The sequence below is a fragment of the Elephas maximus genome, chromosome 2, assembly GCF_024166365.1.
Source record: "Elephas maximus indicus isolate mEleMax1 chromosome 2, mEleMax1 primary haplotype, whole genome shotgun sequence".
Classification (NCBI taxonomy): Eukaryota; Metazoa; Chordata; class Mammalia; order Proboscidea; family Elephantidae; genus Elephas; species Elephas maximus.
This window is the reverse complement of record NC_064820.1, coordinates 80086728-80102641: the sequence shown is the minus strand read 5'-3', so window position 1 is coordinate 80102641 and position 15914 is coordinate 80086728. Positions and strand designations below refer to the sequence as shown.

Sequence of the window (15914 nt, the reverse complement as noted above, 5' to 3'; positions counted from 1 at the left end):
CACAATTACATTTTAAATTACTTTCTAGTTTAATTAGTTAGCATGTTCTCCAAATTTTTGCAAACTCGGCATTGAAGAAAAACCTGCCACAGTTATTGTGGTCTTTTCTAGTTGCAAAGTATGTATATAATAAAAAGAACATAGATTTTGGATTAAATATTACCTCTGCCGATTTACATGCCATACCAAGCTGGGCAAGTTACTTAACCTAATTAAGGCTCCACATACTCCTCTGTGTAAGGGAAGTGACAATGTCGAGGTGTGGAGTCTTTATATAAAAGAGTAGGGCAATGCTTAGCAAAGTAAAGTATGTGCACTTGTTAAATTTTTGTGCTTTACAATACAATTAAAATTTATATTTCAACTGGTTTTCACTTATGAATTGACCATAATGTATTTTAACTGTCAATTACTAGCCTACCATCTCCCACTTTACTTGACGAATTGAATAAATACCTGTAATTGTGCTTTCCTTAGCTGCTGACTGGTAATTTGAGCTTTTTGTTGCATCATATTTTTAATTCGTTGGTTGACCTGCTTTTCCTTCTTGAGCTCATTTCCATAAAATCTGGACCCCTAAAAAGGAAAACAAAATAAAAGCATCATTGTAAAATAACATTATGACTAAGAGTGGCTGACTCTGGAATCAGAATGATGGTGTAAAACTGGACTCCATAATTTACTAGCTCAGTGACCCTAAGGAGCCCTGGTATTGCAGTGGTTAAGTGCTTGGCTGCTAAACCAAAAAACCGGGTTTGAACCTACCAGCTACTCTACAGGAGAAAGATATGGCAATCTGCTTCTGTAAAGATTTACAGTCTTGGAGACCCTACGGGGGTAGTTCTACCCTGTCCTACAGGGTCACTATGAGTCAGAATCGGCAATAGATCTGTTTCTTTTTTTGGTTTTAGGGTAACCCTAAAATTACTCAGTCTTTGTATGGATCAGTTTCTTTATTTGTAAAATGAATTAATAGGCGACACTGAGCTTCTGTTAAGAGTGGTGGAAAAATTTGGGAAAGGATAAGGGTAATGGTTGAACAACATGATGAACATAATTAATGTAACCTAACTGTACATGTGAAGATTGTTGAAATGGCAAATGCTTTGTTACACATTTACCACACACATTAAAAAAAAAAAATTACAAAAAAAAAAGGTACCTAAATCGTTTTTTTTTTTTTAAGCAGTGCTTACCACAAGCTCTCTGAGAGAAGTATAGAACTGTACTCAGAAAATAACAATGTATCCTCGGCAGGACTCACAGGGCATATTCAGGGCCTTAGCCAGTTGGCTCATCAAGTATATCCTTCACTAAAAATAACTCCTTAAAAGTATTTCTGAAAATTTATGTTAAGTCATTAAGGAAAAATGTAGAAAATAATTTAAAGAAAAAATTACCTATCATTCCATCACCCAACATAATGTCTATCCATTCACCACTTCATGAACATCTAGGTTGTCTCAAGATTTTAGCTATTATGAATATCAATGCCTCTATGAACATTCACATGCAAGTCTTTGTGAAGACATACATTTTCATTATTCTTGAGTAAATACCTAGGAGTGGAATTACTGGGTCATGTGGTAGTTTTATGTTTAACGTTTAGAGAAACTGCCAAACTTCTCTGAAGCTGTTACAGCATTTCACATTCCTGCCAGCAATGTATGAAGGTTCCAATTTCTCCACATCCTTGCTAATATGTGTTATTATCTGTCGCATGTATTCTAGCCATTCTAGGCTATTGATAGTGGTTTTATTTGCATTTCCCTAATGACTACTGATGTTGAGCATCTTTTTACGTGCTTATGAGCCATGTGTATTTTTTTTTTTGAGTGAAGATTTTTAAATTTTATGTACAAAGAGTTTGCATTTCCAACATATATTTTAGAGGTGACACAAGAACAAAACAGAACTTGTCCCAGCAGGTATCAGGACAACTTATAAACTACTGAAATTGAGATCATATTGTATAGGTACAAGAACAGGCAAATAATCCAGTGGGACAGAGGAGGAAGCACCAAAGATCATTAGGAAAAGGATGGACTATTTAATAAATGGTACTGGGACACAGAAGAGGGAGAGTGTAGGGCTGGGAAAGATCAGATAGGAACATAATTAAAATGTTCTGTTTCTTAACCTGAAAATGAGGCTCATAGATTTTACTTTTCTTCTTCATTTTCAAAATTTTTATGATGAAAATTTCAAAAAAGTGCCAAACAAAAACAGAGATATTGGTATAATGAACACATATATAACTATCACTGAGATTTAACAAGTGCTAACATTTTGCCATATTGCTTCATTGATTTTCTTAGGAGAAATATTTTAAAGAAAATTACAGATACCATGACATTTAGCTATTTCATAGAGTATTTCAGCATACATCTTTAAAAATAAGACTATTTTCCCACTTAATCATAACATTTTCATAGTTAACAAAATTAATAATAACTCCTTAATATTGCCTAGTACCCTGTTTGTATTAAAATTCCCCTGAATGTTCCAAATAGATTTGTTCAAACTAGGATCTATATGTTATATTTGCTTATTTCATCTCTTATTTCTCTTTTATTTTTATTCTTGCTTTTAAATTACATCTATGTTTTCTAAATTTTAAAATTGCTTTTTTCTTCATCTTTTATTATGGAATTCCAAATTCTCAGAAGTTGAAAGAATAATACAATGAACATCTATATGCCCTCACACAGATTTACTAATTGTTAGTATCATGCTACATTTGATTTCTTCCCCAAGTCCTCCACATACACACACATACTTTTTTCTCTTTTTTGACCAAACCATTTGAAAGTTCCAGATATTAGAGTGAATTTCCTGAATAAGGACATTCTCTTAAATTTTTACACCTTTCTGTATATTTATGTCATAATATATAAATGAAACAAACAAAGTGCTAGAATAAACAATTAAGGAATTCTTTTATGATTTGGGAGAAAGCCATATGTAGCTGACAAATTCAACTACATAAAGAGAAGTAAACAAAAAAATCCTGCACAGCAGAAACTACCATAAGTAAAGTCAAAAGATAGACAATATCCAAGGGAAAATGTTTAAAGGGTCAAAACAGTTTATGAGAAAGAAAATACAAATGGCTTTTAAGCATATGAAAAGATGCACAACCTCACTTTTCGTAAGGGGATGCGAATCAAAGCTGTACTATGTTACTGCAAGGGAGTCCTGGTGGCACAGTGATTAAGTGCTCTGCAGCTAAAGGCAAGGTCAGCAGTTTGAACCCATCAGTGCTTCCATGGGAGAAAGATGTGGCAGTCCACTGCCATAAAGATTTACAGCCTTGGAAACACTATGTGGCAGCTCTACTCTGTCCTATAGGGTCTCTATGAGTCTGAATCAACTTGACAGCAATGTTTACCGAGATTGGCATATCCAAAAGTTTAGTAACAGCTTGTGTTGTCAAGGTTGTGGTCTGGTTATAACCCATTGGGTCCATTGCCGTTGAGTCGATTCCAACTCAGAGTGACCCTACAGGACAGAGTAGAACTGCCCCATAGGATTTCCAAGGAGCACCGGGTAGATTCAAACTGCTGACCTTTTGGTTAGCACTGTAGCTCTTAACCACTATGCCACCAGGGTTTCCAGTCTGATAATACATACTCCCATATATTGGTGGGGGAAGTATAAATTGATACAACCACTATGGAGTGCAATTTGACAATTCATACAAATTACAAATGCATTTATCTTTTGGTGGTATCTATTCTAGTTATACTTGCATATATATAAATTTATGAAGTACAAGGTTATCTATCTCCTAGAAATATTGTTTATTAAGAACAAAAGACTAGAAATGGCTTACATATCCATCAATAAAGGATTATAGCTGGTTCAGTAAACTACAGTATATCCATGTATGCAAGGATAAAAAAGAGTGAAGATTTTTAATTATATAGAAAGACCTCCAACTTATATTAATTGAAAAAAAAAAAAAAAAACAACACAACTATACTGTTCACCTACTGGGGTAAAAAACAAGGGTGAACCTGGATCAAAGGAGAATGAAGAACACCAAGGACACAAGGTGATTACAAGCCCAAGAGACAGAAAGGGTCACACGAACCAGTGACTACATCATCCTGAGACCAGAACTAGATGGTGCCCGGCTACAATCGATGACTGCCGTGACAGGGAACACAACAGAGAACCCCTGAGGGAGCAGGAGAGCAGTGGGATGCAGACCCCAAATCCTCATAAGACCAGACTTAATGGTCTGACTGAGACTAGAGGGACCCTGGGGGTCATGGCCCCCAGACCTTCTGTTACTCCAGGACAGGTACCATTCCCGAAGCCAACTCTTCAGACATGGATTGGACTGGACAATGGGTTGGAGAGGGATGCTGGTGAGGAGTGAGCTTCTTGGATCAGGTGGACACTTGAGACTATGTTGGCATCTCCTGCCTGGAGGGGAGATGAGAAGGTGGACGGGGTTAGAATCTGGTGAAATGGACACGAAAAGAGAGTGCGGAGGGAGAGAGTGGGCTGTCTCACTGGGGGGAAAGTAACTGGGAGTGCGTAGCGGGGTATATGTGGGTTTTTGTGTGAGAGACTGACTTGATTTGTGGACTTTCACTTAAAGCACAATAAAAATTATTAAAAAAAAAACAAGGGTGAAAAAGAACACATATTTTGCTTATACATGTATATTATATGCATATGAGGCAGAAAACTGGGCAGCAAGAGCAACAGAATAGGAGGGAGATTATCTATGCCTTTTTGTATTTAACTAATATTACATATTAAAGTATTATATATTATAATAACATGGATAGTCAAAACTTACTGATTTTCTTTTAAACAGAATGTCAGAGTTGCTAAGTTAAAGACACGGAAAGAAACAAGAAAACATACCTTTGTAGCTTCCATTATAATTTTGTTAATTTTTTCTTTATCTAGTCCTTCCATTCCTGCTTTATTATCATTAAGTCCCATCCTAAGCAGAAGATCATCTTTGCAATCATCATTCTTCTCCTTTGTGTTATCCATGGTGTACACCGAAAAATGCCTTTTTAAAAAATTATCTGAAAAAACATGCAAAATGAACACTACTTTTAAAAGCATCCATAAAAATAAATAAATAAATAAACCTGTTGCCGTCAAGTCAATTCCGACTCACAGTGACCCTACAGGACAGAGTAGAACTGTCCCATAGGGCTTCCAAGGAGCACCTGGTGGATTTGAACTGCCAACCTTTTGGTTAGCAGCCATAGCTTAACCACTAAGCCACCAGGGTTTCCAAAGCATCCACAGAGGGGAGAAAACACTTAAAAGTTAAAATGATAGATCAGCAGAAAAAGTAAAAAATGATAGTTACAAATTTTTAGCAATTGAAAAAATAGTCAGATTTAAATTTATGATTATTGTATGTCTGGAGGGAAGAAACGAATTAATATTTCATGCAGCTATGTTAGCTATACTTGCATTTTACATTTGACCCTCACAGCAGTCCTGAAAGGTAGATATAATTATTCCCAATATAAAGAGAAAAGAAATTTGCATCTTAGAACATGTCTATGAACACAAATTTGTTAATAAGTGACAACATCTGTGTTGAAACCCCAGTCTGAGTCCAAAGTTCATGTTTTTTCCCAGATTAATCCACTGTATAACAAATAAAAAAGAACACTTCCTCTACTAACCCACTGCCGTCGAGTCGATTCCGACTCATAGCAACCTATAGGACACAGTAGAGCTGCTCCATAGTTTCCAAGGAGCGCCTGGTGGATTTGAACTGCCCGCCTCTCGGTTAGCAGTCCTAGCACTTAGCAGCCGTAGCACTTAACCACTACGCCACCAGGGTTTCTCCTAAAAGCATGTTAAATTCAATAGCATTTATTATCTATTGTATGCTGAACTCTATTCTTGAGATAGTCAAAACATGAAAAAAATAATCTATTTCCAGGAAATTATTATATTTTTACAGTGTTATATCACTTCTAAGATTAAGAAAACTCCTTTCAAATAGTAATTCTTTAATATCTTTAGTTTTTTATAGTTTACCATCACATCATTAGCTTCTTAAAGTTTTTTACAACAACCATGTGAAATAGATTTGGTTATTCTATGTTAAAAAAACAAAGACAAAAAATGAATTGCTGTCAAGTTGACTCTGACCCATGGGGACCCCGTGTGTGTCAGAAACTGCTCCACAGGGTTTCCAATGGCTGATTTCCCGAAAGTGGATCACTAGGCCTGTCTTCTGAGGTGCCTCTGGATGGACTTGAACCTCCAACCTTTCAGTTAGCAGCTGAGCATGTTAACCCTTTGCACCACCCAGGACATTATCACATTAGGGAGAAGGAAACTGGAATTCACGAGATGTTAAATGATTTGCCATCCTAACACTGCTAATAATTGGCAGAACTGGAATTTGAATCCAAGTCTTCTTATTCCAAGTCTAATACAGCTACCATGATATCTCAACAGTGCCCAATTTCAGGTTTGCTTATACTATAAGTAAATGGCCAGGGGAAGAGCTGCTATGAATCAAGAGAGTATGACAGTGACTTCCTATTTGCATGATTTAGAGGGGGCTCATTTTTCCTCCTCTGTCTCTAGGAACTTTTCTTAACAACATTGGTTCTGTTTTGGGCATCAACAGAAAATAACAAGATTTATGGAAGAAACTTTGAATACTGTGACTGTAAGTGGCAGTTCTATAAGGGGGGGGGAAGTATATATAACAGTGGCTGTCACACTTTAGGCCCACCTGGGACAAATTTAAAAATCTTGATGCCCAAGTCACAACAAATACCAAGTAAGTCAAACGGTCTGGGAGTGGGAGTCAGACATCAGTACTTTTTAGAGATACCCGGGTAATGCTAACATGCCCCTAAGTACAGGAACCACTGATGGAGACATTTCTGGATACCCAAAGGGATACAAGTTAATTTTCTTTTGTCATCATTTTAAATTTTGTCCTTTGACTTTCAGATTCAACCTAATATTACCCTACATTTTGTCTCCTGTTTTAGTAATCCAATTGCTTTTTATTTTCTAGCAAAATAGCTGAATGTAATTCAGTCATAATGTCTCCATGCCAACCAACACTATTGAAGAGTGAAAAGACCAAATGCAGGCATCCTACATTTTAAGCCGTTTTGCCCTTAAAATGATGAGATGTATGAAACATTTATTGAATGTCTACTACTTTACATTTATGTATTCATTATTCCCAAAACTTTAAGAATTGATTTTGGTCCATAATTGGGTCAGAAAACTTGTGAGAGGGGTAATTAGTTTTTAGCTACCTTCCTGACTATTGATGCCTAATTATCATGCAACTATGTCCAGTTTCACGGGCGTATGTTTCATATTATCTATACGCCAGTGATGCCCCAGTCTATAGCTCCAGCCCAAATTTCTAACATCTCAGATTTAACACATCCAAAGCTGATCTTCTTAACTGCCCCCATTCCCCAAACCAGTTCGAACTGTAGTCATCATCATCTCAGTTGACTGCAAATCTAACCTCTTCCAAATGCTCATGTAAATAACCTTGGAGTCATTCTTGGCTCCTCTCTTTCTCACACACCCCACATCTAAACCGTCAGGAAATCCTGTGGGCTCTGCTTTCAACATACACTGAATTTAACCACTTCTCACGACTTTCACTGCTTTCAGTCTAGTCTTAACCACCATTATCTCTTGCCTGGGTTACTACAAGAACCTCTTAAATGGTCTCTTCTTTTGTCCTTGCCCTCCTACAATCAAATCTCACCAGAGTAGCCCACTGATTCTTCTGAATCACAAGTCAGATCATGTCACTCCTCTGCTGAAAACTGTACGATGGCACTCCATCTCACTCCAGAATAAAACCCAAACCACAAAAACCAAACCCACTGCCATGGACTCAATTCAATTTGAACTCATAGCGACCCTACAGGACAGAGTAAAACTGCCCCATAGGGTTTCCAAGACTATAAATCTTTACAGAAGCTGACTGCCACATCTTTTTCCCCTGGAGCAGCTGGGGGATTTGAACTGCTGACCTTTTGGTTAGGAGCCAAGCACTTTGACCACTGTGCAACTAGGGCTCGAGTAAAACCCAAAGTCCTTAAAATGACCTTTAAGGCCCTACAGAATCTGGATTCCTGTTACCTGTTTACCCTCGTATCTAATACTACTTCCATTACTCTCTACTCTGCAGCCACACTAGTCCCTTTACTATTACTCAAATTTGCTACGCACACTCTTGAGGCTTTTGCACTGCCTATTCCCTTTTCCTGGAGCTCTGGTGGCAGAGAGATTAAGTCCTCGGCTGCTAACCAAAACGTCAGCACTTCAAATGCACCAGCTGCTCCTTGGAAATGCTACAGGGCAGTTCTATCTGTCCTATAGGGTCACTATGAGTCGAAATCAACTTGACAGCAATGGGTTTTGGGTACTCCTTCCTCTAGGAGGGTTCTTCTGCCAGATAGTCGGTTGACTAAATTCCCTTATTTTCTTCAGTTCTTTGCTTAAATGTCACTTTGTCAATGAAGGCTTAGTCCAACCTCCCTATTTAAAATTGCAGCCTGCTTATTCCTCCACCATCTCCTCCAATACCCTTTTCTTTTTCGGAGCCCTTATTATTTTCTGGAGCCCTGGTGGTGCAGTGGTTAAGAGTTTTGGTTGCTAACCAAAAGTCAGCAGTTCGAATCCACCAGCCACTTCATAGAAACCCTATAGAGCAGTTCCACTCTGTCCTATAGGATTGCTATGAGTTGGAATCGACTCAGTGGCAACAGGTTTGGTTTTTTTTGTTTATTATTTTCTAAAATAATGTATGTTACTTATGTCTATTGTCTACCTCCTCCTATCAAAATGTAAGCTCCATGAGTAGGCAACTTTTGTGTTTTTGCTTTTTTTCATCAATGTATCCCAAATGTCTGAAACAGTGCTTGGCAAAGAACCAAAACCAAACCCACTGCCGTCGAGTCGATTCCAACTCATAGTGACCCTGTACAACAGAGTAGAACTGCCCCATAGGATTTTCAAGGAGCAGCTGGTAGATTCGAACGGCCAACCTTTTGGTTAGCAGCTGAGCTCCTAACCACTGCACTAACAGGACATTGTTTCACACAAAGTAGGTGCTAAATAAATATTTGCTGCAAGATTGAACAAATTCAGTTTAAATGATTTTTCTTATTACTTACATAGCAAGGTAACATTAAAAGGTTAAAAGATCAGGAGAAAAACTGCTTTTCTTAAGTTAGTAATTTTTAAAATGCTTGTAGTTTTTCCTCGTTTCAACATTAAATATGTAAGGACAAGTATATGAGCTAAACAGATACCAATTTTATAAATCTTATTTTTCCTAAGACTTTTGATGGGTAAACTGATTAAAGCTTTAGGGATTTATAGATAAGGGTATTTTGAATATAAATATTAGAATGCTCTTTAGGCTCCATCAATATTGAAAGGAGTCTAGCTTATATTAATTCTTTGGGAGATTGTTTGGTTAAATTTAATTTCTTAGATTAAATACTTCCAATTATATCTAAGAAAAATTATTGGACAAAAGTAATAAACAACATACTAAGTTTTAGTATACTTGGATCCTATAAGTTCCATTCGGTACTATCGTTTGTCACTGTGGTGAGCCTGCTTTGGTTTTATGGATATTTGTTATCTTTTCAAGTTTTCTCAAAATCTCTCTTTAGTCTTGGATAATCTCTGTTCTTTTCATTAGTTCTTCATGGAGTTTATGTAGAAATCCATAAATTGAAAGGAAGTTTCTTCCAGAAGTAATCACATAATATCGCAAAGTATGACTTTCCATATTTTCCTGGTGAGATTTAATACCTACTTCAACGGCTCTGTGAGGGCAGTGAATAATGTTAAACGTCTGGCACAAGATAAGCTTTCAATCAATAGCTATTATTAAAGTTAGGCCTAATTTCCAGAGCTGTGAAAGTCATTGGTCTTATTTTTCTTCTATACTTTTAAAAGACTATTAAAAAAAAAAAAACACAGGGTACACTCAGTTATCATTGAGAAAAAGCCAAAGTTCATGGGTCGTAGAGGTAAGTTTTATTTTTGTTTGTTTTGCTTCCAAAGAAGTATTTGTCCTATAGTTACTACGTGGTATCCGGTAAAAAGTTCTAAATCCTATGAATGGATATAATTGTGACTTTACAAACAAAAGTTTTTATGGAAAGAAAAATGGCCAAACATTTTTATAGCTTGATATTATAGAATACAGTCTGTTTCACTTCAACTCAAAAGCACACATGGTAGTGCTCAAATCAGAGGAAAAAACTTGTGATTCTTGTGGCTTAGCATATTGGCTTAAAAGCACGTTTTCTATGAAAATATTCAAATTCTTCGCCATCTGATGTGACCACTAACTATTGAGGTTACCACTTAAAAATATAAGGTCAACCTCTGTTTTTGGTGGTAATAAGGAAGGAAAATTAGACTTTTTCAGAAGGAATTCTAAGGAAGAAATTTTAGTGTGATAGAGTTCTTCCCACCCATAAAAGGCACACAAAGCTATGTAAACAGTATCACAATGCTTAGCATATTGACCAAAGTCATGTGGAATTAATCTACCAGAAAGCTTGCAAAATATACTAAGTAGTACGTGAGAGAGAGTGGATATAAAACATTAAACTCTAAGTTTGTAGATGGAGTTTGCTTATTTCTAATATACTGCAAATAACCAAACCAGATAATCTCCCCAAAACCATTAATATTTTAAGAACAATATTTTTAACTCTCCCCATGTTCCAATATTTAATATTTCTGTTTGAATAGATTAAGCACCCAGCACGAAACTTCAGACTGTGATTAAATGTTCTCTTTATAATCTAAATTTAAACACAAATTATTAAGGTTACTCTAAAATTAAAGTAAAAATTTTCAAATTAATGGATTCTACATAACTAAGTTTAAAATTTCCTTTTTCAATTTAATTTATTGTAAAAGTATATTTTAAAATTTCAAGGAAATAAAAAAATCAGTCTTAGGACTTTAACAAATCGTTTTTATTTTTCCACATTCCTTTCCAGTTATTTTACATACACATACATAAGCACACACACAAACGACATGCCCACAATTTTCATATGATGGGAATGAAAGCACAAATGCAATTTTGTATTTTTAGCTGTAGCTTTTAGTATCTTTGCAACATAAAATGTAAATGGATTGGCATATTCGAATGATTTTCTTACTCATTTATATGCATCACTGAGATAAACAACAAATAATGACACTCCATAGATTCTAAATCAAAGATAACTCAAGTTTTCAGTGTGGAAAGAAGGCCTACTCTTTAAGAATCATGCGAATATTAACTGGTTCCACTGCAGAACAGGACAGCCTTAGTTATCTAGTTCTGCTATAGCAGAAATACCACAAGCGGATGGCTGTAACAAAAAGAAGTTTATTTTCTTACAGTTTAGGAGGCTAAAAGTCCGAATTCAGAGTGCCAGCTCCAGGGGAAGGCTTCCTCTGTCTGTTGGCTCTGGGGGAAGTCTTTGTCATCAATCTTCCCTGATCAAGGAGCTTCTTGGTGCTGGGACCCTGGGTCCAAAGGACGCACTATTCTGGTTCTCGTTTCTTGGTGGTATGAGATCCTCCTATCTCTCTGCTTGCCTCTTTTTTATATCTCAAAAGAGATTGACTTCAAACACAATTTAACCTTGTAGATTGAGTCCTGCCGCATTAACATCATAGAGGTAGGATTTACAACACATAGGAAAACTATGTCAGATGATAAAACGGTGGACATTCACACAATACTGAGAATCATGGCCTAGCCAAGTTGACACACATTTTTGGGGGACACAATTCAATCCATGACACATGCCAATAAGCTTGAAAATGGTGCAGGACCGAACAATGTTTCGTTCTGTTGTACATGAGTTGTTTTGGGTCAGAGCTGACCCAACAACAACTTACAACGACATTCAGTCACTAATGTAAAAGAATGGATAACTATAGAAACTGAAAGTTCATAATAACCTTCATTTTTTTGATCATTCAAATTCCTTAGAAAAACCTGTTCAAACATTAGTATGTATTGAAATTGCTACCAACTCAAAGACTGAACTAATAATTTTAAGATAATGGTGGCTTACTATTTATGAATTTGAAAAGGATCGTTTCTGCAAGTAATGAAGCTATGGAAATCATCATTATTATAGTTTCTTCTTGATATTATCATATGTATATAAAACCCAAAAACAATAAGTTAAACATTTAGAAAACACCATATCATGACTTGCCAAATAGGGCAAAAAGTAAGAAAGAAGTTTGATATTGGAGGGTTAAGCCAAACTTATTTTAAAAATACCTTCTTACCCAAATAAATAAAAAACTCCAAATTAATGACTTTTTTAAAAAAATAATACTCTATTATAAAGGACTCTGGTTTTACAGTATTAACAATCCATTTTATTAACATTGTGTTATGGAAAATATATTTAAAAAGGTATGATACAGAAGAACACCTGATAATAATAAGCACCAGCATCTGATATTTACACTAAATTAGCTAAGGTAATGATTCTCAACCGATGAGACCATCTCTCCTCTCTCCTGAGGGGTATATGATATTCTTGAGGGGTGGAGGTGGCTAATAAAGATTTATTTTTAGTGATGTTTAATTTGTTTTATAATTTCCAAATAGCATAAATGAAAGTTTATGCAAAAGGAGCATGGGTTAAAAATGTTGCAAAACACTAAGCTAAAATAATTCATTAAACTATTATCTATCACACAGTAAGTAGTTTATGTTAAAGAGATCTATTAAACCACAAAAGGAAAGGCAGTCCAGACTTACTGATATTTTTTTTCTCATTGAGGTTTAAATATGCTAATTGTTTATTTTAACATACAGAGGGTTTAATAAAAATTCAGTTTCAAGAGGCATTATGATACAGTTAAAAGAGCCCATGGTTTGAAACTAGATAGACCTAGATTTAAACTTAAACTCTAAAACTTAACTAGCTGTGTCTTCTTGGGCAATTTAGGTGATTTCAGGATCTAAGAATCTTGGTATGCTGCTCTGTAAAATTCAGTTTCCAGGGTTGGATTGAGGTTGGATTTTGATAATACATGCAAGAGCCTCTAGCAAACGCACAGTAAGCATGCAAAATATGTGAATTTTTTTCCTCTACACTTTCATTCTTATTTATTTCTCTAAAATGTGGCCAAGCCTTATAAGCCTGGCGTAAATACCAGCATGTAATTAACTAAGAAATCACAGAAGAAAAACAAAAAACGTTGTTACTAAATAAATGACAAGTAAAAAAAAAGAACTACTTACACACAAAATGCCATCTAACTTTAGGGAAGTCAGAAAGAACAAATGTCACACACCCCTTGGATCTTGTGCAACATGGCGAACCAACAAAAGAGGATAATATTCTTCATAGCTTTCAAGGCTTTACCATTACATTATCCTAAAGTTCAAATCAAGGTACCAGGCAGTTACGTGTCAGTTTACCTCTCCAATAAATACAATATTAAGGTAACCAAGTCTAGACACATTAATACCTAATGCTGAATTTAATCTCAAAATATTTAACTGTAGCCTTGAAGGCATTGTCATGTATTCAGCATGACTGATAAAAAAAAAAAATCACATATATTTTTGTTTAGCATATGTGCCGAAACACTATATTAATCAAGCAAGACGAATGCATTTTTAGTGTACAAAAAAAAAAAAAAAAAAATTTATTACACTACTAAGTTCTCAGAGTAAAGTTTTAAATATTCCCAAGACTATCTCAGGAACTCCAGTTTAGATCATATATATTAAAAAAACGTAAATATCTGGTAACTGCTTGATTTAACAATTTTAATCCCTTTACGTAAAAGTGCAGTTGTATTGTACAACCCTCACATGTAGGCAAGATGCATCTCTGCCTCTAAGAGATACCATATCTCCTTGAGAAAAGAAAAATGAATCCTATGCCTTTGTTTCCTTTTGGGGTGCCTCTTCATGATTTTCTATCTAGTAATTGCTGGCTCCAGGAATTGATGGAACACCAACTGCAATGTTTCAACAAATGGATGCAACACTGGAAGCGCTCACTCATCTATGCTAAGAAATTTGGATGATAGCTGCCTAGCAAACTGACTCAAAGAGATCCAGATTTGCCCGCATTACCAAGAAAGGTGATCCAACAGAATGTGGAAATTATCAAACAATATCATTGATACCACACACAAGCAAAATTTTGAAGATAATTAAAAAATTGTTGTGGCATTACATTGATGGGGAACTGCCAGAATTCAAGCTGGATTCAGAGGAGGACACAGAATGAGGGATATCACTGCTGATGTCAGATGGATCTTGGCTGAAAGCAGAGAATACCAGAACGATATTTACCTGTGTTTTATTGGCTGTGCAAAGGCATTCAGCTCTGTGGATCATAACAAATTATAGATAACATTGGGGAGAATGGGAATTCCAGAACACTTAACTGTGCTCATGCAGAACCTGCACATAGACCAAGAGGCAGCCATTCGAACAAAACAAGGGGATACCGTGTACTTTAAAATCAAGGAAGGTGTGCATCGGGCTTATATCCTTTCAACATACTTGTTCAACCTGTATGCTGAGTAAATGGTCTGAGAAGCTGGATTATATGAAGAACACGGCATCGGGTTTGGAGAAATACTCAAGAACAACCTGCGACATGCAGATTACACAGCCTTGCTTGCTGAAAGTGAAGAGGACCTGAAGCACTTACTGATGAAGATCAAACACTACAGCCTTCAGTGTGGATTACACCTCAACATAAAGAAAACAAAAATTCTCACAACTGGACCAATAAGCAACATCGTGATAAATGGAGCAAAGACTGAAGTTGTCAAGGATTTTGCTTTACTTGGATCCACAACCAATGGCCATGGAAGCAGCAGTCAAGAAATCAAAGAACACATTGCACTGGGCAAATCTTTTGCAGAACACCTCTTTCCAGTGTTAAAAACCAGGGATGTCTAAGGTGTGCCTGACCCAAGCCATGCTATTTTCAATTACCTCATATGCATGCAAACACTGGGCAGTGAATAAGGAAGACCGAAGAATTGCCGCATTTGAATTTTGGTGCTGGCGAAGAATATTGAATATGCCATGGACTGCCGGAAGAACAAACAAATCTGTCTTGGAAGAAGTACAGCCAGAATGCTCCTTAGAGGCAAGATGGCAAGACTTTGTCTCACCTTATTTGGACGCGTTATCGGGAGGGACCAATCCCTGAAGGATATCATGCTTGGTAAAGTAGAGAGTCAGTGAAAGAGAGAAAGACCCTCAAAGAGATGGATTGACACAGTGGCTGCAACAATGACCTCAAGCATAACAACAATTATGAGGATGGTGCAGGAGTGGGCAGTGTTTTGTTCTGTTGTACATAGAGTCGCTATGAGTTGGAACTAACTTGATGGCACTTAATATCAAAAACATTCATTGGTAATGTTCCTGTCTTTCTAACTGGCCTAAAAAGTGTTCAGTCCAGAAGACTCTGAAAATAGCATCCGTATATTTCAGGAGAGTTTAGAACCACACAGCTTACTGCCTTCCTTATTCAAAGTCTTAAGGCTAAGAATAAAAGCAACCTAATTCTTGGCCTTAAAATCTACCTCTGGCTATGTGACTATAATTTCTAAAAAGGTCAAAATAAAGTACTCCTCTCTATTAAAAAGTAAGAGCTTAAATTTATTAGATTTCAGAATCTTAAACCATTAACGGCATTAGCATATTTATAAACCCTACTGAGCTATTATTTGCCAAAAACCACTTGCCCAATGCCAGTACTCTGTTTATGATGAGCTCTGACACTGTTATTAAATTTGTATATGCTATAGTGTTATGAAAATTTGCCAAATGTTACAGTCACTTCCAGCACACAAAGCATTTCTATACTGCAAAGTATACTGAGACA

At 36.2% G+C, this 15914-nt stretch overlaps 1 protein-coding gene across 4 annotated transcripts in view; it reads right to left on the bottom strand.

Annotated features, from left to right (window-relative positions):
- Window positions 1-15914, bottom strand: part of POLK (DNA polymerase kappa) — an 87325-nt gene that overhangs the window by 55196 nt on the left and 16215 nt on the right. For 2 of the 4 annotated variants that reach the window (XM_049865861.1, XM_049865869.1), the window contains exons 2-3: window positions 4885-5054; window positions 457-576 (exon numbers count right to left, since the gene is read on the bottom strand). In XM_049865861.1, coding sequence (XP_049721818.1) covers window positions 457-576; window positions 4885-5019 — 255 coding nt within the window. In that variant the 5' untranslated portion in view covers window positions 5020-5054. Of the gene's footprint in view, window positions 1-456; window positions 577-1196; window positions 1813-4313; window positions 4435-4884; window positions 5055-15914 lie in introns of those variants that run through there. The other 2 variants (XM_049865878.1, XM_049865886.1) reach the window with 2 other exon arrangements.